The sequence below is a fragment of the Amphibalanus amphitrite genome, unplaced genomic scaffold (assembly GCF_019059575.1).
Source record: "Amphibalanus amphitrite isolate SeventyFive unplaced genomic scaffold, NRLGWU_Aamphi_draft 000041F_arrow, whole genome shotgun sequence".
NCBI classification, from domain to species: domain Eukaryota; kingdom Metazoa; phylum Arthropoda; class Thecostraca; order Balanomorpha; family Balanidae; genus Amphibalanus; species Amphibalanus amphitrite.
In genome coordinates this window covers 1,139,218-1,166,096 of record NW_024881537.1, presented here as the reverse complement: position 1 = coordinate 1,166,096, position 26,879 = coordinate 1,139,218, and the positions used below count along the sequence as shown (strand labels likewise).

Here is a 26,879-nt window from a genome sequence, read left to right as displayed (position 1 = left end):
CTTATATGCCAAAGAGGGCGCCTATGAAGCTAATGGGGGCACCTGGGAAACGAGGAAGACATTTGTGTAAGGGTTTTCAGGGGTCATTTGCCGTTTGCAGCAAATAGATTCTAAAAAAAAATCGGAGGGGGAATAAGTTTTAAAAATGGTGCGGACTTTCCGCACTGTTCGCTTGACCGGTTACGCCCCTGGGTACATTTGCCCGATCTCAGAAGGTAGATTTGGAGGTCATACTTGAAAGCAGCCAGCAGGACGAGGCAAAATTTGGAGGCCCCTGAAAATAGGAGGCCCCCTGGGAAAGGAGGCCCCTTGATAGGGTGGCCCACCCACTTTTCATGACGTTCCTACGCCCGTGTCTTCCTGATGGGACAAGGTGCGAATATCCGTATTAGGTTGAACGCTAACTTGGAGATTTTATAAGAGTTATTATTACTCGCCCTAATATAACTCTTCATCGCATTTTAACCCTCGCCCTGGCAGGGCATTTTTCATAACACGGCCTGGCAGGGGGGGGGGTCGATGCGACCCCCCCCCTCGCGATTGGCTCCTATGGCACCTAGAAACACCAAATTTGGTAGGTAGGTGAGCCCCCCGGAGTTCTCGCCCCTGTGCAAATTTGGTTGCTCTAGGTCAATATTTAGGGGGGTTTTGGGGGGTATAAATGTAAAAATTTCGCTAAAAACAGGTCAAAAGTTTTTCGCTTATAACTTTTGATCTAATTAAGATAGAGCAAAAAGAAAAGCACCAGTGAACTCAGCACGTCAAGGCGCGTCGAATGATGTACTTTTTAGCTTCCTTACGTGTACTTAAAGTTTTTCTTAATTTTTAAGTAAACTTTAATTAATCAATTAAGTTCAAGTTGACCCAATTGCATCATATCGCGTATCATTCGATTCGGCTGATCACCAGGAACACAATGACACCATTTTTTAAGCTCTAGCGTCATTATGTGCCAAGTTATTGGCAACAACGTCATTTGACCTCAGTTGACCTCATTTGACCTGACCCATGGATAAGTACACCAAACAAAGAAGCACCAAGTGACCTGCTGTTAAGTACTGTGGTTTCAAAGCACAAAAGTGATAGAACGAAGCGAATATCTCCAGTATTTTCCGAATTTAGGATTTTCCCATAGGCTTAACATTACGACGTAATGACCTCTAACTGACCTCAGGTCATTGACCTCAAAAAACCCGAACTATATGTTGTACAACTCGGTGAACTTAGCACACCCTGAAAGTTTGAAGGAAATCAGTCCAAAACTGTGAGCAGGACAGGTGCAAAAAGAAAATTGAAATTTGACCATGACCTTGTACCGGTTTTTCTGACCTGGTGACCTGACCCAAGGTCACCCGGACTTGAAATTTTCAGGTCATATGTAAAAAGGTTGCCCCATAGGCTGTGCCAAATTTGGCGGCGCTGCGCGCCGCCGTTTTTACGCTATCTTCGAAAAACCTTAGGGGGGGGTCGCATCGACCCCCCCCCCCCTGCCAGGGCGAGGGTTAAACAATACGAAACAGCGGATAAGTAGCGATATTGTACTGTACGCATGAGTGCATGCTGCATACCTGATTAAGTTTCCACTCATACCGGGAAGCATTTAGCGGCTACTAACCGTGCTCGTAAATCGTCCCGGAACGTGGAATTAGCATTAGCCGTGTACAATGCATACTTACACAAGCAAACTACCGTCCAGACATTCGTCCACTACCGCGGGTTTTCACTCTCATACATACATACAGAGAGAACACAAGTACAATGTAAGTAAATCAATTTCACCAGACAAAACGGCGGAAACGTTGACTGTTTTATAGCCGATCTTTCGAGTCGGGCTACTCTCTGAGATCTCTCTTTCTGGGACAATAGCGCTCGGCGGGCGCCGTGCTTCGTCTCAGGACCGTTTCCAGAAGTGGTGCTCCATCTGTGGAAGACCTTCCGACCTTTGGCCTCGTCAGTTGCCGTGCCACTGCCAATGACCCGGCATTGTGTTTTGATACCCCTGCCGCCGTCGTCCCCGGGCCTGGCCCGCACTTTGATTGCCGCGTGGTTTACTGTCGCTGCAGGGAACGCTGGTGACGGACCCCGTTTGGCGACACCTGGCTCGTTGTTATGGTAACGAGATCACAGGTATTCAGCATGCATCACTATTCACGACTGAAACGGACGAATGATGCCGCTGATTTCTGCGCTCGATTCCGGCTGGAAACTGGTGAAATGGGGTCATTCACGGGCGTAGGAACGTCATGAAAAGTGGGTGGGCCACCCTGTCAAGGGGCCTCCTTTTCCAGGGGGCCTCCTATTTTCAGGGGCCTCCAACTTTTGCCTCGTCCTGCTGGCTGCTTTCAAGTATGACCTCCAAATCTAGCTTCTGAGATCGGGCAGATGTACCCAGGGGCGTAACCGCTTAAGCGAACAGTGCGGAAAGTCCGCACCATTTTTAAACTTATTCCCCTCCGATTTTTTTAAAGAATCTATTTGCCGCAAACGACGCATGACCCCTGAAAATCCTTACACAATCGTTTCCCAGGTGCCCCCATTAGCTTCATAGGCGCCCTCTTTGGCATAATAAGCGCCCTATGTATAGTCATTAGAGACATCCCTATATGTCCCACAGTCGCCCCGCTGCATTGTCGCATACAATGTATGTATGTATGTATGTATTGTATTCATAAAAATCTCCACATCGTGGCTCTTCCGATTTCAGAGTCAGTACAGTAGTTAAACACAGTGGGCATGTTCATATAACACGAAAAAATGATGGTTTAAAAATCACTATAAATTACTAAAATGCGATAAAACTGAGCACATCTACTCCCCATGTCTCGCGATTCACCTCCGTGGGTGACACAATAAACGACTCCTCCTGAAGGCCCGGTCACACATGCATGACGTACGGCCGGCGCATTGCAAAAAGACCAGTGCGTCGTCGTGCGTTGTTGTGTGACCAACTTTTGTCAGGAGTTCGCAGGAAATGGCAAGTTGACAACGAATGCACAACGCGCTACGAACGCGTTGCCAGCGCGCCGGGCACTTGCACGGCGAATGCAAAGCGCATAAAGGGCGCACACACAACGGATGCACAGCGGCTTGCTAGCGCAGGGGACGCGTGGACTGCGCGTGCACCGCGCATTCAACGCACAGCCAGCGAACTGCTTTTGGCAGCGGTGCAGTAGCCCGTCTTGCCTGCTGTCATATCAGAGTAGGACCCCAAGGAGGGCACATCCTCATGTTTTCAGATGGTTCAACAGCTCCTGAGATAAACAATGACAATGACAAATAATGTATGATTAAAATGACTTATAAATTCTGACATCAAGAGCAGGAGGAATTGAAGAGGAACCCATGCACTATGCAGCAATAACGCAGGAGAGTCGCCCATGAGGGTAGAATGAGCAATGAGGAGGTAGGACCTTGTTATGGTTACAATTAGACATACGCCAGACGAGCGCTGTGCGCGCTACAGACTCGCTCAGCTCTGGTTTACCACGTCTTTATAGTCTATGCGAATCCGTTAGACATGCGTTAGAGGCACGCTATGTCTGCGCTGGGTGTACGCGATGCATCAACCGACGAGCATACAACGATTACCTAGCGTATATTCCGCGTGTATCTGGCGCTGGTCCAACGCGCTCCGCGCGTGTCTGGCGTCCGCCTTCGTGCGTCGAGCTCAACGCACATTTTTGAGCATGCACAAAAATTGTCGACGCACGCGACGAATGACGACGCATGATTCCGTTCGCCCAGCGCGCTCGACGAACGAGTAACGAATGCATAGCGCAGGACGACGCACTGGCCAGAATGAATGAATTTTTGGTGCGCGGGCCGTGCGTCGTGTATGTGTGACCGGGGCTTGAGCTCGGCTGGGCAGGCGGTTCCGGGCGGTGATAGCCCGGCACATAAATGCCCGGCGAGCGAGTTCTGTGCGCACGCGTGGCGTTTGCAGCAGCATAGGCACTCTCCGATCCCCGGGTGGTCCTTTCTGATACATCTGAACGGGACACAATCATTGTGCGGAGATGCTCAGGCGACTCAGGTGACCCCAGAATCCGACAGAGTGCCGCCAAGTCACATTTAGTAATCAGCTCATCAATTTTGAGCCATCCCAGTTCTTTTAAAGCGGGTGTAATATGCTGAGACCTCTTTAGTCCGGTGATGATCCTGGCACCAAAATTTAGAACTTTCTGGATCCTATACTATTGGGTTTTGGTGCAGCCGCCCCAAACGGTCAGACAGTAAGTGATGTGGGGATAAACAAGCCCTTCGATGATAACTTTTTTGGTCTCGTGTGGTAGTCGGTGGCTCAGCTTTGCAAGTCCCACCAACATACCATAACAGCGCCTGATGACGGCAGATATCTGGAGGTCCCAATTGAGATAAGAGTCCAAAGTTATGCCAAGAACCTTCACAGAAGGAGAAGGACTGATGAGCTGTTCCCCAAAATGAATTTTAAATGTTTCGTTGATGTCTAAGTGAATTCGCTTAGATTTCACGACCAAGAGATCTGTTTTTGAGGGATTAATTTTTAAACGATTTTGAGTAAACCAATTCAAAACAATTTTGAGCGTGTTCTCTACTCTAGTACCGTGAGGTCACCCACGTTGGCGCCGGAGCATCCGCATCGATAAACTGCGCGTCGTCGGCATACATGATGAGCTGTCCGTGGCGAATAAAAGAAGGTAAATCGTTGGTAAATAGTAAAAACAAGATCGGTCCCAAAGTACTCCCTTGGATTACGCCATGTGTCACCACCACTGGCGTTGTACACCCCGCCACACGCTGCGTTCGGCCTTCGAGCCAACCGCGGAACCAATGGTCATCTACACTAGAGATGTCAATCGGATACCAACTTTTTGGTATACCGATACCAAACCGATACCAACTCGGTATTTGGTATTTCAATCCTAATGAGTTTGGTATTTTGTTGGTATCATGAACCCTCGCTAATGTTTAACCCGCGCGGGGCGTGGGGGGGTAAATTTTACCCCCCCTCGCGAATTTTAGCGATATCTCAAAAACGGCGGCGCGCAGCGCCGCCAAACTTTCAGTACCTTTTCTTACATCAATTTGACACCTTCCCTGAAAATTTGAGCGAAATCCGTCGGAAAATTTTTGAGAAATTGACGTTTTAGTGACGTCATGTTCGCCATTTTCGCCTCAAAAACGGCAAAAGTTCAAACGCCGGTAACATCTTCATTTTTAAAGGAATCAAGACGTAACAAAAAAGGTTATACGTAATTTTACTTTGTCTATCAAATGGCTATCTCGGTTTTTTGAAAATTTTGGATTTTGGCCTAATTTTTTTCAAAAAACTGATTTTTTTGGGAAAATCATTATAAAATCCAAAACTTTGAGTCTATCGAAAAAACCGGAATATATGTCAGAGAAGTGGTCTATGTGCACCTACATACCAAATTTTAGAAGAATCGGTTCAAAAATGTGGGAGTTATTCAAAATTTTATGACGTCACGACACACAAAATTTTTGAAAAAATGACTTTTTTGGAAGTTCTAGACCTCGTACGGAAACAAAAATAGCACCATTCGATTCGCCGTGAAAAACTGCATCAGATAGACACCTTTTTAGGCCTTAACAACCAACTTCAAAATTTGACCTCATTTGACCTGACCTTGACCTGACCTCGACCTGAAATTCATCCAGAGGTGGTCCATATCACTTATTGAGTGTGCCTATTGAATTCTATGAGTAAAATGACCCATAAAACATGTGTCGCACATGACCTTTTCTATATTTTGTTTTTTGGTGACCTGACCTGACCTGACCTGACCTTGACCTTGACCTCTGAATGATATTGTATGCAACTAATATTGTCTTGGTAGCCTAAGAACACGTTTTGGGCGATCAGTCTCAGTCCATGACTCCATTCTTCGGCAACTACGGTGCAAGGCCGATACTGAGGAAACTTGCAATTTGTACCCTTGACCTGACCTTGACCTTGACCTCAAACTTTAAATTAAGTACATGTTTTTAGTAGTTCGTGATGAGAGCTTTCGATTGGCGTTTGAATTTTCCAAATCGGACCATTAGTTCGGGAGATAACAGGGGGGGGGGGGTAAAATTTACCCCCCCCCCCAGCCCCGCGCGTTCGGCTGGAGACCCCAGCCCCGCGCGGGTTAAGAGGCTAAGAAATCGGTAAAAAGTTGGTATTTTCCTCATGTTCCCAAGTTGGTTTGGTTTCGGTATTTCTCTACGGTTTTGGTTGGTATTTGGTTTGGTATCGGTATTCCGGTTTTCCGATATTGACATCACTAATCTACACCATACCATCCGAGCTTTTCCAGGAGCCGGCAATACTGCACGCTGTCAAACGCTTTGGACGTGTCTGTCGTCGTCAACGTGGAGACGAGGCCACGGTCCATGCTGCTGACAAGCCTGTCAACAGCGCACAGCATCGCCGACTCCGTGGAAGCCTCAGAGTCACCGGTGTGGGGCCTTCAGAGCTCCGAGATACTGGTGTGGGACCCTCAGAGGTGTCGGTGTGGGTCCTTCAGATGTACCTATAGAGCCTTGAGATGCACAGGTGTGGTGGCCCACAGAGGCGCCGGTGTGGGGCCCCCAGAGCCACCGATATAGGGCCCTAAGAGACACTAGTATGACCCTCAAAGGCGCCGCTGTGTGGCGCTTATAAACACTGGTGTGGAGCCATCACAGGCGGGTGGAGCCGTTAGAGGCCGGAAAGGGCCCTTAGATGCCTACAAGGAGCCTTCAGAAGCCGGCGTGGGACCCTTCTGGGGATAAGCGTGTCTACTTAGGAGCCCTTGAGGTGCTCTCATGAGCTCTGTGGGGCCCTACCGAGCCGAAATATGGCCACGGCCAGTTGCCGCCGCATGGCTCTTCGGACTATCATTCTCATGGGCCTCATCTGCCTAGTTTGAATAGAAGGGCCTCTCAGACCATCAGTCTCATGGGCCTCCTCTGACTAGTATAAATAGAAGGGCCTGTTAGACCATCAATCCTAGGGGCCTCCTCTGGTTAGTATAAAAAGAAGAGTCTCTCAGACCATTAATCTCAGGGGGCTCCTGTGGACAGTATAAATAAAAGGGCCTCTCAGACCATCAGTCTCGGGGGCCTCCCTAGAAAAGTGTGAATGTGAATAGAGGGCCCCTCAGATTCATTAGGAAAGGACCTCTCTGACTATCAGTCTCAGGGGCCTCCTGTGGCCAGTATGAATATAAGAGCCTGTCAGACCAGCGGTCTCAGGGGCCTCTTCTGACTAGTGTGGATAGAGGGCCCTCCCAGACCACCGGTTTCAGGGGCCTCCAGTGGCCAGTTATATGAACAGAAGGGCCTCACAGCCATCAGCCTTGGGGGCCTCTTCTGACTGGTGTGAATATGAGGGCCTCTCATACCATCAGTCTCAGGGGCCTCCTCTGCCTAGTGTGGATATAAGGGCTTCCCAGGCCATCAGTCTCAGGGGACTCTTCTGACTGGTGCCGGATTGAGGGACCTCCCAGACCGAAAGTTTTGGGGGTCTCCTGTGGCCAGTATGAATAGAAGGGCCTCTCAGGCCATCAGTCTCATGGGCCTCTTCTGCCTGGTGTGATTATAAGGGCCTCTCAGGTCATCAGTCTCAGGGGCCTCCTCTGACTACAGTGTAGATGGATAGGTCTCCCAGACCATCAGTCTCAGGGGCCTCTTCTGACTATTGAGGATAGAGGGGCCTCCTCTGACTAGTGAGGGTAGGGGGCCTCGGCTAGACCGCCAGTGTCAGGGGCCTGTTCTGACTAGTGTGGATGGAGGGGCCTCCCAGACCACCAGTCTCAGACCTCTGACTAGTGTGGATAGAGGGGCCTTCCAGACCGCCAGTGTCAGGGGCCCCAGGCCCCCAGACCAGTGTGGATATTGGGGCCTCCTCAGATCCACTAGGGCCTCTCAGGCCATCAGTCTCAGGGACTTCGACTGACAAGTGTGAACAGAGGGCCTCCTTGGATCCATCACGGCCCCTTGGAGTCCGTGCGTGTGGATTCGTGGAACTTATTTTTACCGAGTTTGTTTATTCTGGAAGTTGACGACGTCCTCTCAAATCGAGACGAGGGGCCTCGAGTAAAAAGTGGGTGGGCCAAAACACATGGTTGGCCCCCCCACCTCGAAAAGTGGGTGGGCACTTGCCCACCTGGCCCCCCCTGTTCCTACGCCTATGCTTAACGTGACTTAAGTCACTTTTACGTAAAAAAAACGTTTTTCGTTATAAACCGGTACAATTTGACCTTATTTGACCTTCCTGTGACGTCATAGGTCCAAGAAAATTGTCAAGGAGGTTTCTGTGGATGCGCATACATATGACATGTCTTCATAAAGACTCTAATATTCACAATTTAACATGCCTTTCCTTACGATTCACCAAAGTGTTTTCTGATTGGTTGAGGCTGACCACTGTTGTGACGTCACAGGTCATCATCCACTCAGGTGACTATCCACATGCCAGATCTATCATATACCTACATCATATCCAGACTCATTTTAAAAACTTATATTTCATCTTTATGACCGACTTCTCGTCATTGCAAATTGGACTGTTTTGACCTTGTTTGACCTCCCTGTGACGTCACTGGTCAACTATCAAGGTCATTGCTATCCTATCTTGTGCATCTCGATGAGTTCATTCGCTTGCCGTTTGAATTTTTCCGATCCGGAAATTGGTTCCGGAGATACGACGGGGGGGGGGGGGGCCTTTGGCCAAATAGTCAAAATAGTGGCTCTAGATGCGATCACAGTTTTTTTACGAATAACTTTTGGTCAAGCTAGGTCAAACCTAAAAGTAGCATCGTAATTCTCTCGTCAGTCCGCATCGAAACATATATGTGTTGACCTCGAGAGGTCAAGGTCAAAGGTTGACTTCAGGTCACGCTACCTCAAGTCCCTTGACCTCAAGGTCACGTCACGTGATTTCAAGATCATCATGTAAATCATTCGATGCGCCTTGACGAGCTGAACACAATGAAACCATTTGCGCGGCTGCATCTTTTTCTGTTAGGATTTATAAGCAAAAAAAAAACGTCTGGTTATCTTTGATGACGTCACATGCCCTTACAGCTGTCCAATAGGAAATAAGGCATCAAGGTTGTCAAAGTTGGTCATGAATTATGTCATTTATGGTATAATTGACCATGACAACTCGGCTGTCCCAGCAAAGCGATCCTGAGCGCCACGGGCGTAGGAACGTCATGAAAAGTGGGTGGGCCACCCTGTCAAGGGGCCTCCTTTTCCAGGAGGCCTCCTATTTTCAGGGGCCTCCAACTTTTGTCTCGTCCTGCTGGCTGCTTTCAAGTATGACCTCCAAATCTAGCTTCTGAGATTGGGCAGATGTTCCCAGGGGCGTAACCGCTTAAGCGAATAGTGCAGAAAGTCCGCACCATTTTTAAAACTTGTTCCCCCTCCGATTTTTTTTTTTTAAGAATGTATTTGCCGCAAACGGCGCATGACCCCTGAAAACCCTTACACAAATGTCTTCCTCGTTTCCCAGGTGCCCCCATTAGCTTCATAGGCGCCCTCTTTGGCATATAAGCGCCCTATGCATAGTCATCAGAGACATTCCTATATGTCCCACAGTCGCCCCATTGTCGCATACAATGTGCGCTTATCATAGGCGTCTCTCTTTTATGGGAACTTGAAGGCACCTCTCTTTGCCATGCCGGCGCCCCTGTTTCTTATGAATGCACCCCCATGGCATTGATCAATTGCAATTTGCAGACCTCTATTGCATGTGGACGCCCATATATGTAGGCCTCAGAGGCGCACCTCTTTCGCATTGAGGCTTCATAGGCGCCCCTCTATTGCACGTAGGTGCCCTACTGTCTCAGAACCGCTCCCCTTTGGCATGGAGACGCCCATCTTTCGTACGGAGGAGCCGCTGTGGTTCTTAGAGACGGCATGTTGCTCCCAGACGCAGATGGGGCTCTCGGAGTCGACAGTGTGGGACCTTCAGTCGCTGATGGGTGCCCGCCAGATGTGGACCCTCGGAGACGCCGGTATGGGGCCCTCAGAGATGCCGGTATGGGCCCTCAGAGGTGCCGGTATGTGGCCCTTAGAGACAACGGTGTGGAACCCTCAGATACTTCAGTGTGAAGCCCTTACAATTGCTGGTGTGGAGCTATGAATGCGCTGGCTTAAATCCCTCAGAGGCCGGTACATGGACATAAGAGCTCAGTGAGAGCTTGTGTGGTGCCTTCAGTGGCCTTGTGGAGCCGTTAGACATCAACATGGTGCTCTCAGGAGCCAGTGAGTCCTCAGAGTCACCGGTGTGGGGCCTTCCGAGCTCCGAGATACTGGTCTGGGGCCCTCAGAGGTGTCGGTGTGGGTCCTTCAGATGTACAGCCCACCGCTAAAGTAATGTAGGGTTTTGCCAATCTCAACGGTTGGCTTTGACTGGCGATTGTTTAATGCGGAGTGATCGAAAAGAGGATGTCAATAGCTAAAGTTGCAGCTGCAAGGGTGACGATACATATAAGCTACATTCAAAGTTTCAAGGTAGTCTGGCTAATCGTTCCTAAGCTTCAGAAGCAGAACATACCCATCACTGAAACCAGGGTTTCGGAGTCGTGGTAGCGCTGTTCCGACTCCGACTCCGACTCCGACTCCGGGCTCCTGACCGACTCCGACTCCGACTCCGACTCCGACTCCGACTCCGGGTCTGATAAGAATGGCAATGGCGGCCGCCAAAATTTTGCGTGATGTGACGCCACGTGCTAGGTCTATGTGCACGGGGAGACCGCTCCTACTCTCCGGTTTCCTTCATGCAGTCACCATTTCTCCCACGTGGACGCAGCTGAATCCACAAGAGGTCAGCGGTCAGCGTGGAAACCCGCCGGGAAGCGCGAGAGGCGACCGTATCACGAACACGAGCATCGCCATCATGTCGGTCATTTCTATGTGTTGATACTTTTCGGAGCATAAAAGAAGAAAATAAAAATACAGTTGTCTTTGACTCGTCAAATACTTCAGATAGTGGAAGTTATAACAGGCATGCAAAATACTTGGCTACTAAATTATGATATAACTTGAAACTTGTGAGATCCAATATTTGTCATTTAGAACAAAATCAAGATGAGTGCAATTTCTATAGCCGGAAGCGAATTCTACCGCGGGCAACTGGTAAAAAAAAAAAACTGAAAAGTGATATCACAGATTCTAGTTATTTTCCGGAGTCGGAGTCGAGGCAGCTTGACCGACTCCGACTCCGACTCCGACTCCTGGCTGCTTGCCACGACTCCGGGCGACTCCGACTCCGACTCCGACTCCGACTCCGAAACCCTGACTGAAACCCCACATTACTTCTGCTGTGGACTGTACCTATAGAGCCTTGAGATGCACAGGTGTGGTGGCCCACAGAGGCGCCGGTGTGGGGCCCCCAGAGCCACCGATATAGGGCCCTAAGAGACACTAGTATGACCCTCAAAGACGCCGCTGTGTGGCGCTCATAAACACTGGTGTGGAGCCATCACAGGCGGGTGGAGCCGTTAGAGGCCGGAAAGGGCCCTTAGATGCCTACAAGGAGCCTTCAGAAGCCGGCGTGGCACGTGGGGATAAGCGTGTCTACTTAGGAGGCAGGAGCCCTTGAGGTGCTCTCATGAGCTCTGTGGGGCCCTACCGAGCCGAAATAGGGCCACGGTCAGTTGCCGCCGCATGGCTCTTCGGACTATCATTCTCAGGGGCCTCATCTGCCTAGTTTGAATAGAAGGGCCTCTCAGACCATCAGTCTCATGGGCCTCCTCTGGCTAGTATAAATAGAAGGGCCTGTTAGACTATCAATCCTAGGGGCCTCCTCTGGTTAGTATAAATAGAAGAGCCTCTCAGACCATTAATCTCAGGGGGCTCCTGTGGACAGTATATATAAAAGGGCCTCTCAGTCTCGAGGGCCTCCCTAGAAAAGTGTAAATGTGGATAGAGGGCCCCCTCAGATTCATTAGGAGTGGACCTCTCTGCCTATCAGTCTCAGGGGCCTCTTGTGGCCAGTATGAATATAAGAGCCTCTTTAGACCATCGGTCTCAGGGGCCTCTTCTGACTAGTGTGGATAGAGGGCCCTCCCAGACCACCGGTTTCAGGGGCCTCCAGTGGCCAGTTATATGAACAGAAGGGCCTCACAGCCATCAGCGTCGGGGGCCTCTTCTGACTGGTGTGAATATGAGGGCCTCTCATACCATCAGTCTCAGGGGCCTCCTCTGCCTAGTGTGAATATAAGGGTTTCCCAGGCCATCAGTCTCAGGGGACTCTTCTGACTGGTGCCGGATTGAGGGACCTCCCAGACCGAAAGTTTTGGGGGTCTCCTGTGGCCAGTATAAATAGAAGGGCCTCTCAGTCCATCAGTATCATGGGCCTCTTCTGCCTGGTGTGATTATAAGGGCCTCTCAGGTCATCAGTCTCAGGGGCCTCCTCTGACTACTGTGTAGATGGATAGGCCTCCCAGACCATCATTCTCAGGGGCCTCTTATGACTATTGAGAATAGAGGGGCCTCCTCTGACTAGTGAGGGTAGGGGGCCTCGGCTAGACCGCCAGTGTCAGGGGCCTAAATTTATTCTGACTAGTGTGGAAGTGGATGGAGGGGCCTCCCAGACCACCAGTCTCAGACCTCTGACAAGTGTGGATAGAGGGGCCTCCCAGACCGCCAGTGTCAGGGGCCTCCCCAGACCAGTGTGGAAATTGGGGCCTCCTCAGATCCACTAGGGCCTCTCAGGCCATCAGTCTCAGGGACTTCGACTGACAAGTATGAACAGAGGGCCTCCTTGGATCCATCACGGCCCCTTGGAGTCCGTGCGTGGGGATTCGTGGAACTTATTTTTACCGAGATTCTGGAAGGTGACGACGTCCTCTCAAATCGAGACGAGGGGCCTCGAGTAAAAAGTGGGTGGGCCAAAACACATGGTTGGCCCCCCCACCTCGAAAAGTGGGTGGGCACTTGCCCACCTGGCCCCCCCTGTTCCTACGCCTATGCGAAAACAGGTTATCCCCGCGCGGTCCCCTCTCCAGTCTCCCTGCTGGAAGGGTTTATACGACTCCCTAGGACTGCCAGCGAGGGAGACACCCAGTGATGAGCGGTCCGCGCTGCTCCCCGGCCCGCCCGGGTGACAAACGGCAGACAGGTGCCGGGCCCGCCGGAGCGGTGACTTGGCATGCACGGCCGCTCACCCGTGCGCCTGCAGAGTGCACGCGCCGCGGTCATGCGGTGAGGACGCAGAGTCCGCTGCAGCTGATTGTACGGTGCCAGAGAGGACTGAGCGAGGGATGTGCAGATGCCGCAGTGCAACCAGTCGTGCGTGGCATCTAGGAAAGGTGACAGTTGACAAGCGTGAATCCAAGCCTGGCGTGACTAGTTATTGGAGATAGCTGCTTATATTTCGTTACTTTCCTCACTTGGAGCACATTTTATTCCACTGAGGCGAAACCATAGCAGTGCGGCGGTGACAAGTCACCAGGGTTAGAACGTCCTGGTCATGTTGAAAGTCACAGAGGGCGAAACTCGATACACGAAACCAACCCACAGGGCGTATCAATCATATGCGCCATGACCAGTATTCGCCAAACGTACAGACCAGCGAGCCGCAGGCTTACAACATACCGGGCTGGCGTGAAATTGACACCGGGAACCGTGGAACGACGCAATGCGATGTCGTCATTCTTTCAATGAAATCACACCTAGCTCTATAATACGTAACGCCATTTTTTATTATTCATCCTCTCATCAATGAGCCACGTTCTATGTCTCACAACAGGGTTTCTTCTCATCCTTTCCGAGTCTTCGACAGTAGCGACAGCCCACCCCGCCCCCAATGGTCAGCTCATACGATGGCAGTCGATCGAACAAGTGGGACCGCAGGTTTCAGCCATCCTTCCAACTGTCAACCTCCACCGGGACCTGGACCCACACTCCACATCCCATGCGTTCTGTCGGGTGACCCTCACACCTCACCTCACACCCCCTCTCCCGTTCAACAGTCATCAACGTGGCAGCGGGGAAGGCGCCGATGCAGTCTACCACCCACCAGGACGGCATTCCCCAGAAGGCCGTGGACGGCAGCACCAGCGGACTGTTCAGCTCGCAGACGTGCACCATGACCCAGCCGGAGGCGACGCCGCTGTGGTACGTCAACCTGCTGGAGCCCTTCATGATCCAGCTGGTGCGCATCGACTTCGGACAGGCCTGCTGCGGTGAGTGAGAAAGGGGTGATAGGAGGCTGGGTGTGAGAGGGTCGTAGTGTGAGAGGCGTACGGCACTGGGCCGGAGCGCCTCGACTTTTCAGTCGGTCATAAAAGCATAGTCTCGAGTGCGTATTGTTGCGAGCTAAAACACTACTCAACCATGCGTTTGCCATGTCATGCCGATTTCCCTTCCCGTCTTTTGAAGAAGCGCCTCGCCGGTCGCCCCCGAGCAGTCACCCACGCTCCAGTCGGCGCACCATGTTGTCGCACATGTGGAGCGTGCCATTTCCGGTCCAGTGCAGCGTAAAGTTGGTATTTCACGGCTCATCTCCGCCCGCAGAGCACAACCTGCCAGCCACGGTGGTCGTCCGCGTCGGCAACAATCGGCCCGACCTACTCACCAACCCCATCTGCAATCGGTACACAGGTCAGTGACCCGACCCCGGCCCGCGCGACCTTCAGGTCACCGCCCTGTGCGCGACCCGCCGACTCGGAGCGCCCTCCGGCCGCGTGCCTGTCGGCGCCGCGAACCCAACCGTGACCACGCCCGCTGTAGGACCCGGCCGAACACTGCTGATCGAACGGGCGTTAACCAATCGCCTGATATCTAAATTGACGAGCCTCTGGTTAGACGGCGTCCTGGAAGCGCTTGCAGCGGCTTACGCCCGTTATTGTGTGCATCGGTGCGTTTCCATCGTGGGCCCCGGGAGCTATATCGGGGAATCTAGACGCGTCTCGACTCCGTTCGACCCCCAGGGAACTGATCAGCGGCGCCCATAGTGCGAATTGCGGTGCCGGTGATCGCTGATTTGGAACGGTACTCCAAGAGGTGCAATGATTGCTGTGCTTTTGATCGTTATATGCCGTGGGCAATGTTATCTTTCTACGGTTACAGCTACTCCATTACAAGTGCTGATGAAATATAGGTTACTGAAACAAACAACCTCACCGTTATAAACTAACAGGGATCACCGTAAATCGGAAGGTCAATCTTAATTCCGCTCCATCACGTGACCAGCCTGGGCCCCAGGTCAGCCAAAGCTCGCTAGGGACGCTATGAAACACCAGCCGTGACCTCTGACCTATGACCTGCAGGTGTCATCGAGGAAGGCCGACCGCCGCTCCTGCCCTGTAACCCACCCACCAATAGGTACTGACCTTTGACCTGTGCCCCACAGGGGTTATTGAGGAGGGCCGGCCGCTGTTCCTGCCTTGTAACCCACCGATGCCGGGAGCGTTTGTGTCGGTCCACCTGGAGGGTCTCGGCCAGAAGAGGCTCTCCATCTGTGAGACGTTCGTCTACACCGACCAGGTGAGGACCGGCCGCCCAGAGTGTCCTCGTGGTGGTGGGTGGCGGTTCTGGCTGTGATATACAGAATCATCGGTTGTTGGAACACGCTGTTGTGAAGTTTAACGTCCATTTGATAAAGCAGCATTGAGGAACTAAAAAGTGTTCAGATCGGACGTTAGGATTCGATACCCAAGTCGATTTGGACTCGATACTCGATACCCTCATGGATGTGTTCAGATCTGAACACTGTGCAGTGTCCTGCACGGCTGATCGCACCACCCAACTCTATCCCTGGTGTAAAACCTACACCGGCTTGAACGGTGAACGCTTCATTTACCTTCGCTGACCTGAACGTCCTCTGCACAAGCGCCCTCCGCATCTGAGCGCCTTCTGTATCGAGCGACCTCCTGTCCTGCTCTGACCTGAACGCCATCTAGCCTTGAGCTGAGCTGAACGCTTGCTGTACTTAACCTGACCTGCTTACTCTTGCCAGCTGTACCCTAAGGCCACCCTCTGACACGACGCTGACCTGAGCGACCCCCCCCCCCCCTGGTAGGCGCTGCCGGTGGAGCGGTGCCCGCAGTTCCGTGACCAGCCTCTGGGAGCCAGCGCCACCTACAACGGCCGCTGTTACTCGTTCTACAACCAGCAGCCGCGCAGCTTCGGGCGCGCCCAGGAGTTCTGCGCAGCCCGGGAGGGTACCCTGATAGCGGAGACCAGCCCGGCGCTGCAGGGCTTCCTCAGCTGGGAGCTCTGGAGGCGGCACAGGTGAGCACGGCCCTCTGCTGGTCTGTCGCAGCGCCAACGTCCCTTCGCCCCCCTCTACAAATAAGACATCACAAAGAAGCCACGCAAGTGACTCATGATTGTGATTATTGATTCGATTAAGAGCTGTGAAATCCTGTCCTCCCGCTCCGGCGCCTCCCCCGTCGTCCACCTCTGACCGCGCCGGTCACCGTCTGCCCGCTGCAGGAGTGAGCCGGAGGGCCAGTACTGGCTGGGCGCCGTGCGGGACCCGCACCGGCCCTCCATCTGGACCTGGATCACCGGCCAGCAGGTCACCGTCAGCTTCTGGAGCGTGCCCGAGCGGGTGGCGGCCGGCGACTGCGCGCGGATGGACGCCACCAAGGACTGGCTGTGGTCGGCGGCCGACTGCCGACAGCGGCTCAACTTCGTCTGCCAGAACGGTGAGTGGCGAAGTTGCCGGGTTATGATCGTCAGTGTGGCTAGGAGCTGGAAATATTAGCGACGAAAGGACGATTTCGACATCCAACCTAGCTAAAAGGTATGCCGTGCGAATCGGTAAGTGGATTGACCTTATCCATTATCCTATTTTATAACCACTGGTGTTTCCGGTCATTTTAGACACCTACCTAACTCTGCCATCCGGACTAACCCTTTTCATCATTGCTGACTTCCACTGACCCCTGATGACCTCGATGATCTCTAACTACTTCACAGACCTCCGTACTTTTCCGATGGCCCCCTATCGACTCTGCCAACCCCCGTCCACGCCTGCTGACCATCTGACCCCGTTTACAGAGCCGGTGACCTGCGGCCGGCCGGAGCAGCCGCCTGACTCTGTGATGACCGGGACGGAGTTCGGTACGGGCGCCCGTGTCACCTACCGCTGTGAGCCCGGGCACCTGCTGGTGGGACCCGAGGAGCGCGAGTGTCTGCCGACGGGCTTCTACAGCGGCTACCCGCCCACCTGCAAACGTCAGTATAATATAACAGAGCCCACGTCCTGCTAACGTCAGTATTTGTAGTGGGGAAAATTTGTAAATAGGGGAGAGTGGGGTAAGATGCCCAGGGTGGGAAAGACGCCCCACCCCCTCTAGCGGGGAAACAAAGTATCGAACCTGGAAATTAATGTTCTTAGCGTAAAGCGAAAGCCTGCCTTGTTAACTGCACAAAAATTTGCGAAGCTCAGTTGGGCAACGGCTGGCTGGTGATTGTATGTTTTTTATTTGCTGCTTTCAAAAAATATTTTGGTGTCAAAACATTGTAAATATCAAAGAAGATAGATAATTTTTGCGTCCCTTGCTATAGTCGTGATACATTAACATGCGTGTACTCTGTCCCAAACAGTTTATTTCAGGGTGTAGTTTTATGGCTAACAAATTGTACTGATTTAATGTTACTTCGGTACCTTGGGGTAAGATGCCCCCTGTCCTGATGGGGAAAGACGTCCCCCTAAATCCGTAGGCTGTCCTTCAATCAGCCCGTCAAATCATTTATTACATACTTGTGATGAGAGACAAAAGCCGATATGGGACTATTGAGAGTCCAGTACGTTCGGGTGCTCCCCATGCCGGTCTTTCGGCCCACACAGCGACTTTTTGGGCGGCATCTGACTCTGAGAGCCCTCACGACGGCCTCTGTGGGCCCCATTATTGGCTCCAGGGCCCCTCACGACATCCTTTGAGGGCTCCCACGTTGGCTCCACGGGCCGCGCTGGCATCTGAGGTCCCCACGATGGGCTCGAGGGCCCTCAAGAATCATGAAGACCTATAAGGGCCCCACAGTGGTCTCCGAACGCCACCACGGAGGCTTGTTTGGCCGCGCTGGACTATGATGGCCCTAACGATGACCTCTGAAGCCCCTTACGACTGCTTTTGAGGACCCTTACGATGACGTTTGGTGTCTACTGCAGGCTCGAAGGGACTACTGATTCGTTCAGGCGATTCACGTGCCCATTTATGTCACTTATAGTGCAGGGGGCATCTTCCCCAACCCCAGGGGGCGTCTTTCCCACCCTGTGGGGTAAGATGCCCCCTTTCACTTCTTCAGGAAAATGCTTAATAGCAAAAAAAGTTATCATATTTCAGGCACGAAAGTGTGATATTTTTCGAGAAAAATGATGTCGGCTTCCGTTGAAACTCAGTTTTTGCTTTCCGATCGTCATTTTCGAATAATATATGACATAGCAAAACCCTGGGCATCTTTCCCCACTCTCCCCTAATAACCTGCCAGCCAGCTTCAGTGGTCAAACTGAGAGGCATCAATCTGAAACATCCAAGAACTTTTGTAGTCATTTGTCCGTTATCAAAAGCCTTACATATCACGTCGTCTGTAGGATAGTTACTGTCGTCTCTTTACGTGAGAGTCGACTTCCTCCCTGACGCTGCTGACATTCATCACAGCCAATGAGCTCCTCTCCCCTACCACCGAAGGTCCGCAGTGCTCACCAAACCTGACCTCCCCTCACTCTCCACCGCCGCAGGTCTGCAGTGCGGTCTGCCGGCCGACATAGAGCACGGCTCGTACCGGTTCCAGAACGGCAGCCGGGCGTACCTGTCCACCGTGGTGTACAGCTGCGAGCCGGGCTACACGCTGGTGGGACGCGCCGAGCTGATCTGTGACGTGGACGAGCGGTGGAACGGGCCGCCGCCGCGCTGCCAGGGTAGGTGGGCCGGACCACTGCCAGGTTAGGTGGGATGGACCGCCGCCGCGCTGCCAGGGTAGGAGGAACGGGCCGCTGTTAGAGGGACCGGCCACTGCCAGGGTAGGTGGACGGGCCGCTGTTAGAGGGACCGGCCACTGCCAGGGTAGGTGGACGGGCCGCTGTTAGAGGGACCGGCCACTGCCAGGGTAGGTGGGACGGGCCGCCGTTAGAGGGACCGGCCACTGCCAGGGTAGGCGGGACGGGCCGCTGTTAGAGGGACCGGCCACTGCCAGGGTAGGTGGGACGGGCCGCTGTTAGAGGGACCGGCCACTGCCAGGGTAGGTGGGACGGGCCGCTGTTAGAGGGACCGGCCACTGCCAGGGTAGGTGGGACGGGCCGGCTGTAAGAGGGACCGGCCACTGCCAGGGTAGGTGGGACGGGCCGCTGTTAGAGGGACCGGTCACTGCCAGGGTAGGTGGGACGGGCCGCTGTTAGAGGGACCGGCCACTGCCAGGGTAGGTGGGACGGACGGGCCGCTGTTAGAGGGACTGGCCACTGCCAGGGTAGGTGGGAGACCTACCCTGGCAGGTCCCTTCACGGGCTGTTGAAGGGACGGTGTTTGAAATGGAGGACCTGGGTCTGAATTTTGACTCCGTAAGATATTTGCGGAATAAGACGGGCTCAGACTACCAACACCCACGACTGACATCGTTTGGCGTTTCTATTGTCTAAGTGTGACCTCTGACCTCTGATTAACCTCCGGCAGCCATTCGCTGCGGAGCGCCGCCCGCGATCCTGAACGGCGGTTTCCGGAGTCTGAGCAACGCCACGACGGTGGGCTCCGTGGTCGAGTACCACTGCCTGGACGAGCGGTTTGAGCTGGTCGGACCGGCGCTGCTCCGCTGTGGCGCCAACGGACAGTACGACAGCGAGCCGCCCGTGTGCCGAGGTGAGGCAGAGACACCTACCGGCCGCCAGCCGAACCACCGGGGGCGCAGGAACCGGATAAATAAGACGCAAATGCGAACAATATAAATAATGAGATGATTCAACGTTTCAGGGGGACAACTCATCTATATACAGAAACTAACCCGCGGTCCCTATTTAGACATTTTCTGACGAATGGTACACATAAAAGACACGATACTCCTATTTGATTAAATCAGTGGTTGCATAGCATAAAGTCATAATGCCTTGAATTGGTGCAGATGAATAAATGTTCGCACATGACCATGGTCCGGAATATCCAGCACTATCCTTCCATACAATCCTGAAAAGGGAAGCAACTTGGATGGACTATATCTAATTTGAATGGGAGAGTGACTCAAAATTTAGAGTTGTTTCATCGAAACTTGAAAAGCGGTAGGTACCTAACGAAGACACCTACATCAGCATGGCTTGCAAAGTGCATGACTTCCAGCGTTCTGTCCCGTTGCTTCAAACCTTTTCAGTCTTCACGTTTACTGTACCCTCTTCAGTTTCACTAACATTATTCCTTCAGCATTGTACTGTACAATCTGTTGCCCTGAAATATGCTTGAACATCGACTTTGTTGTGCTCGTATGAATGTCATCATTGAAATTACAGTAGGTAAACAGAACTACATCGTGGTAAGATCTGCATGACGTGTTAAGTATTCCTTAGCATTTTGCTGTCTTGTGACTGAGTTTTTGCTTTTATCTAGCAATGTTCGTCACGTATTTAGCTTCTTCTCTCAACTGATTGACCGAAAGGCTGGACTTTATCTTACTCGACGCTCACTCTTCTCTTTGTCTGGACTTTCAGTGCCTGACGCCAGTTCGACCACCGCGGCCACGGCCGCGCCGTTTGACCTCTCATTTCTGGACGAGGCGCTGGCAGCATCGGCCTCGGAGATTCACGAGGAGCACACCATAGACCTGGGGGGTCTGCTGGAACTGCTGGGCACTGGGGCGGACCTGCTGGGGCCCGGGGGACACCCGGAACAGGCGGCTGGCGGAGCGGGGCCGGCTGGGGAGGAACAGGGAGACCACGGGGACCCCAGTCAGCCCGTACAGCAGCCGGACTCGGGGATAGAGGCACGGATAGACGAGATTCCGCTCGGCCCGAGAGGGAACGCCACGGGCCCGGCCGACGCGGTGGCCACCACAGAGCGCGAGTACGCCAGTGAGACGGCAGCCGCTCACCTAGCGGCCGCCACCGACCTCTCGTTCGCCTACCAGCCGACAGAGGGCAGCAGCGCGCCGGCGTTCGACATCTCCATCCACTACCGGCCGGCGCCCAAGAGCGGCTCGTCGGCGCCCCCGCCGCTGCCGACCGACCCGCACCGCCGCGGCCGGCCGCTGCCCACCCGGCCCTCCCAGTTCACCCCGTGGAACAGCGCGGGCCACTCGGCGGCAACCTCTCGACCTGTCCTCTCAGGGGATGACTGGTCAGAAAAGACGCCCGCCTGGTCCCCGAGACCACCGCGAGTGACCATCTCGGTCTCCGACCTCCCGTCACGGCCCGGCGCCGGTGACCCGCCGACCAGGCCTGCGTTTGACCGCGACCGCCCGCGGCCGACCCCTGCCGTCACCCCCGGGGGCTTCTTCAGGGTGGCTGCTCCTGAGGAGCTCCCCAGACGGCCAGCGGAGTCCGCTGAGCCACCGCAGAGCGATCCTTACCCCAGTCACCGGAGCCGCTACCGGCCGGTGACGAGTCGGGCTGACCTACCGGTACTGGCTGACGACGGACTGTACGGTCTCCGGAGACGGTTCAGACCCATTTCACTCGCTGATATCGCAGCCTCCGAGTTCGCCGCCGGCGACCGGCAGGCGAATCGGAGAAAGACGCTCCACTCGGAGGAGCTAGTGGTCACTGAGAGGACGCCCATTGAGCGGGTGTCACCCGTGGAGCCGCGGCCTCCGGCCTCCCCTGAGCGGGTCCCTGAGAGGGCACCCAGCCGACCGCGAGGACCGGTCTCCGCTCCCACTGAGAGCGACCCAGAGACGGCGTCTAGCCGAGTGCCGGACGTGCAGTTCACGCTGATGCCGCCGTCCTTCTGGCCGGACCTGCAGCCGGCCCAGTCGGACGGCTCACAGGCCGAGGGTGTCAGTCCGGCCCCGTTCCGCCCCGTCCGCCTGCCGCCGCCGGCTGACGGTGACGGAGCCGCGGATCTCTCTGTGGACCCCGCGGTACAGTACGACTCGGAGGACGCCAAGTACATTGATACAGAGTCCATCGACCGCAGCGTGCGCGCCGATCTGGTCCCGCCCACGATAGTCTGGGAGCCGGCGCGGACCTCCGTGCCGCCGTCCGAGCCGCCGCCGCCGCCCACCCAGCCACCACCACCACCGCAGACTCCCTCTCCTACGACCCCGTCCCTGCAGCCCACCCCGGCACCCACGCCCTCAGCCCCTCCGCGGCCCTCGCCCCCGGTCCCTGCGCGTCCCTCTGAGCCGCCGCCTGTCGCAGCAGCGGCGCCCACCAGCACGGGGCGCCCGGCGGTGCCCGGACCGGCGCCCACCGACGCCCGCGAGCCGGACGCCTACGACCGGCCCGAGGAGGGCCGTGAGCCGGACACGGTCAGCGTGCGCCAGAACTCGCGGCCCGGCGTCCGCCTGCCTGACGTCGGCGAGGACGAGAGGGAGCCGCGGGGAGCGACGGACGCCGCCACGCCGCGACTCAACCTCAGTGAGTGCTGCAGGGGTGGACAGGGAGAGAGCTGGGAGGGATTAGGGAGGAAAGTGGTAAATGTTTGATGTTGAATTAGACTGTAATTGAATAACAACTACCGGAAAATATGCAAACCCTCCCCCTTGCGAGTTTCTAAATGAACATAAAATATGGACTTGAAGAGCTGCTACCAAAGAAGAGTTAACAATTCATATCGTGACTATAATCAGCATCAAAGACCCCTCTCCAAATGCGCCCCTCAGTGATTTTTTCGCGCCACCGTGCGCTTCGCGCCACCGTGCGCCTGGGCTCGCTCCCGTCCCAGTCGCTCTGACAGTCGGCTCCGGTGCTCCGCAGGCGGGATCATCGCGCTGGGTGTGTTCGGAGGGTTCGTGTTCCTCACGGCCGTGCTCACTTCCATCGTTATCATCGTCAGGAGGTGGGTACTGTGCACCTGGCAGCATTGGACATGGCGCACGAGCGCAACCCAATGGGCTCCTTGTGTAACTGTGACCGTAGGCGGCTGTGGCTGGTTCTGATCTCGTATGGAGTTACAATCGTGCAATCGCGCCGTTCTGACGCTGCTCGCTGTGCCCGCAGGACGCAGCAGCGCTCCCGGCGGCGCTCGGGCACGCGGCGACACCACTATATCTCCTCCAGCTACTCGACTGACTCGGAGAGTCACGGCCTGAGTCGGCACTCGCGGCGCGGTGGCGGCGGCGGCTGGGCGCACGGCCGGCCGGCCGGCCGCCGCTCCAGCTCGCAGGGCTACCGGGACAGCGCCGAGGTGGCCGTGGCAGACGTGTCGCACATGTTCCGCAGCGGCGGAGACAAGCGGCGGCACCATCACCACCACCACCACCGTCACCATCACCATGGCGACGAGAGGCCCCGGCGGCACTGAGAGGGCGCCACCCGCGCGCCGCCTGGTGGCCAGAGCGTGAACCGCAGCCGCCCGGGCGCGAGGTGCGATGGACTGGTAGGCGATGGAAGGGCGTTACAAGCATAGAAGACGGACAGCGCCTGAATGTGCTGTGAGGCACCGAGTAATTAGGACTGGCGATGTGTGTTTTTCACGGTTTTACTTACTGAAATTCTGTAGATCAGCATCATGACCACGGAGGACCTCGAAACCTCCCAATCCCTCCCCCCCCAAAAAAAACGAACCAATTTCTGGTATTGGAAATAAGAACCGAGACTGGAGAGGCTAGTCCGACTTGCACATCACAGGCAGACAAAGAGTGCGCTGTGCCAATTAGTAAGGAAACATCAAACCTAGGCTTGTACCAAAGCTAGACTAGAAGGCCGGTAAAACAAGCAAACTAGTTCCTTAGACGCACAGACCAATTTCATACATAATCCCGACTTAGGCTTCGCGGTTTTGTACTCGTAGAGCGATAAGTAAAGTCAATTCAGATCAAACCACCGTATAGCGTCACATGCACAACTAACCAGAGTATTTGTCGAGCCTGCGTACCGGGCCTGCTCCACTGCGCTCAGTTCCCCAGCGCGGTATTTTTATGGCCGAGACAGCGGGGAACCACACTGCGATAAGCCCGCTCCGGAGGATATCCCTCGGCATTCTCGGCGTCTGACGAGCGGGAGACGTCACTGGTTGACGTGTTTTATGACGTCATTGACTGACGTGTTTGTGGGACGTACGTCAGACGTGATGGTTCCTTGACCACGTACCCAGAACTGACGCGATTTGTAGTTTTTAGTGTAAATAAGTGTGTTATATCGATGTTCTCAATGCATATCGTGATTGCTTATCTTGATCGTGATTGCTTATATTGTTGCTATGAATGCGTGCGGTATTTATTAGCGATCAGTGTTGGTTATTCGTATGCCTGGATGTTGAGATAAACGATCAAATAAGCATGAATTGAATAAACAGATGCCAGTATCGGAAAAAACTTATTCAATGTGGCAATGTGTCTCTCTGTGTTGAGCACCAGTCAAAGAAAACCCTTCACACAGACAAAGCAATGCTTTATTGCTTTTACGTAAAAGCAGGAGGAATCCTGTTAGTTTGGATGAAACATTTACGTTATACGAAAGGAAATACCGAATATAATACAAACTTTCATCCATAATATTGTTCTTTCTCCATGGCAGTAGCTAACACTAAGTGAAACAAATCATGGGCGCACGGCCGGGCGTACTCGTACTCGAATAGCATGACGACGAACAAAGTCCTGACACTTCCGCAGATCACGCTATCCAATGTCACACAGTAAATATTCAAACGCACATGACCTCCCCCTCACACGTCCCCTTCCCCACATATAGCGGCTTCCTCCCCTCCCACAGCCCACCATTTTGTACTCATCACTCGCCCTCCTCGTCATCAGGCGGCGCGTGCTTGTTGCCAAACAGTCCGACGGCGCGCATGGCGCCGAGCCGGTCCTCGCGGCCCTCGGTCAGGCCTTTCTGGCGCAGGATCTCGGCGGTGGTGAGGCGCTGGGTGAACGGCAGGCCCGGCCGGCCGGACGGCGCCGCCGCCGCCTCCTTGCCGGCCGCCTCGAGCCGCTGGCGGCGCTGCGCCTGCCGCTCCGAGCGCTCCACGTTCTCCAGGTAGAAGTTGGCCTCCTTTTTGGCCAGCGCCACCTCGGTGCGCAGCCGGTCCTGGCGCACGGCGCGCTCGAACCGCAGCCGCTCGTTCAGGTGCGCCCACTTGAAGCTGGCGATTGGCAGGTGGAAGGTTGAACTCAGTCAGCTGGGGCAATGGGCAAATATGTGCTGTGCAATTGATGAGCTAATAATAGTGAAGTAGGAGCTAAGACCAATGCCTAATAGTAAGTGATTGAGTAAACCTATTGAACTAAAAGACAATCACATCATATCTGAACAGTCATTGGCATGTAGCTCTGAAGATGTCTTATATCATAAAAAGAAAAAAATGACTTAAAAATCAAGCGAACAACATATATAGCATATATAGATGAAAGGGGAGAACTCACCCAGGCAGATACTTGATATTCCATATGTAGTCAAACCACTTGCTCTTCTTGCTCCCACCAATGGGCTGATTGTTCATGTAGTGAGCGATTTCCTTGGCAGTTTTCTTGCTGAGAATTTCAACCCAGCCTTCAGTGTAAAGTCTTTGACCAGCCTTCTGCTTCTTCATCTTTTTACTTTCTACAAGGGAAGATAAAAATAAAGTAAAATGAAGCAGCCATCCATTTACAAGAACCCGAGTCATTGTAAATCCCATATTAAGTGATGCAATCCAAATCATCAGGCAACAGTATGCTGAATTAAAGTAAGCTCCTAGGTACCTATTTAAAGAAATAATACCACCAAGTAAGGGAAAGATACTTTTAACAGTTATTTGATGTTGAGCAGCCTGGTGGAAACATACTTGATTTATGCTTGATATTGACAGAGAATCTTGCAACATAGTCCTGCTCCTGATGTATTTAAACACACTTCATTTATTAAAATCCCATGCAACTATGAATTAGAAGAGTTACAGGACAGATGACCAAAAGCTGTGGGCGAGGACCCAACAGGTCCAATTACTAGAGAAGGCTTACAACAGCACATTGGGTGGCAGACCACATCAAAACACATTAACTTTCAGAACAAGAACAGAAGATGTGGAGGTAGAAGGGGAGAATATTGATATAACCAAAAATAAATATTTGCTGCTTTGGTGTTCATACCTGGTATCTTAAGGGAGAGTATTTAATAACTTAACAATGCAACGGCTAAGAAAATTTGAATTTGAATTAAGTTTTTGGGCAGCCAGTCACAGGGCCACATCAACAAAGGTACCAGCATCACCGAGACAGGCCATTTAAAACCTGGAAGCCAAGTTGTAACTAAAAGCTAATGGATGAGGTAGTTAATAATTGACCAGACTGTCCCATTTGCCCAGTAGCGGCAGAAAACCTTCAATTAAGGGGGTCACTGCTGACTTTTGGTCCCATGCTTTTCATGCAATACAGAAAGGGCTAATGTTAAAATGCCAAAATCAAAGGAGGCACGGTGCCCCGGTGTCCTCCCCGTTCCGCCGCCTATGCATTGATCATTGCAGTGTACTCAGGAACACTAAAAAATACAGTTTTCACTGGAATATGACAGCATTGTTGCGCCACATTGGTACTCACTCTCTTGTAGAAACAATCTTCCAACTTTGCCACCACTGTAGGAGTTGAAATATTCTCTCAACTTCGTAACTGTCATCATAGGTGGTATAGATGCAAGGTAAAGCACTCCAACCTTCTTTTTAACTCCATTTTTAATCTCCCCGTCTACGTCACCCACATGCACCATGCGGGCGTCCATGTTGAAATGCTTATTTATTTGTTCAAGAGCAGAAACTGCAGTATTAGTTTCCATGGTAACAAGCATAAGCACTAGTATGAACTCAATAACTGGTGAATCCATGACGTCATAGGCGATTCTC

At 53.2% G+C, this 26,879-nt stretch overlaps 2 protein-coding genes across 4 annotated transcripts in view; one reads left to right on the top strand and one right to left on the bottom strand.

Annotated features, from left to right (window-relative positions):
- Positions 1 to 24,354, top strand: part of LOC122375741 (CUB and sushi domain-containing protein 3-like) — a 46,056-nt gene extending 21,702 nt beyond the window's left edge. Inside the window, exons 3-13 of one of the 3 annotated variants that reach the window (XM_043355238.1) lie at positions 13,950 to 14,162; positions 14,494 to 14,580; positions 15,332 to 15,465; positions 16,001 to 16,212; positions 16,417 to 16,631; positions 16,987 to 17,163; positions 18,671 to 18,850; positions 19,599 to 19,781; positions 20,618 to 22,483; positions 22,823 to 22,904; positions 23,066 to 24,354. In XM_043355238.1, coding sequence (XP_043211173.1) covers positions 13,950 to 14,162; positions 14,494 to 14,580; positions 15,332 to 15,465; positions 16,001 to 16,212; positions 16,417 to 16,631; positions 16,987 to 17,163; positions 18,671 to 18,850; positions 19,599 to 19,781; positions 20,618 to 22,483; positions 22,823 to 22,904; positions 23,066 to 23,369 — 3,653 coding nt within the window. In that variant the 3' untranslated portion in view covers positions 23,370 to 24,354. The remainder of the gene's footprint in view (positions 1 to 13,949; positions 14,163 to 14,493; positions 14,581 to 15,331; positions 15,466 to 16,000; positions 16,213 to 16,416; positions 16,632 to 16,986; positions 17,164 to 18,670; positions 18,851 to 19,598; positions 19,782 to 20,617; positions 22,484 to 22,822; positions 22,905 to 23,065) is intronic. The other 2 variants (XM_043355244.1, XM_043355251.1) reach the window with 2 other exon arrangements.
- Positions 24,355 to 24,440: 86 nt separating this feature from the next.
- Positions 24,441 to 26,796, bottom strand: LOC122375793 (activator of basal transcription 1-like). Its single transcript, XM_043355307.1, has 3 exons — positions 26,581 to 26,796; positions 25,429 to 25,606; positions 24,441 to 25,148 (listed from the first exon to the last, which is right to left on the bottom strand). Exons 1-3 carry the CDS (start codon positions 26,756 to 26,758, stop codon positions 24,797 to 24,799), a joined length of 708 nt encoding a protein of 235 aa, XP_043211242.1. The 5' UTR covers positions 26,759 to 26,796; the 3' UTR covers positions 24,441 to 24,796.
- Between the last annotated feature and the right edge of the window lie 83 nt (positions 26,797 to 26,879).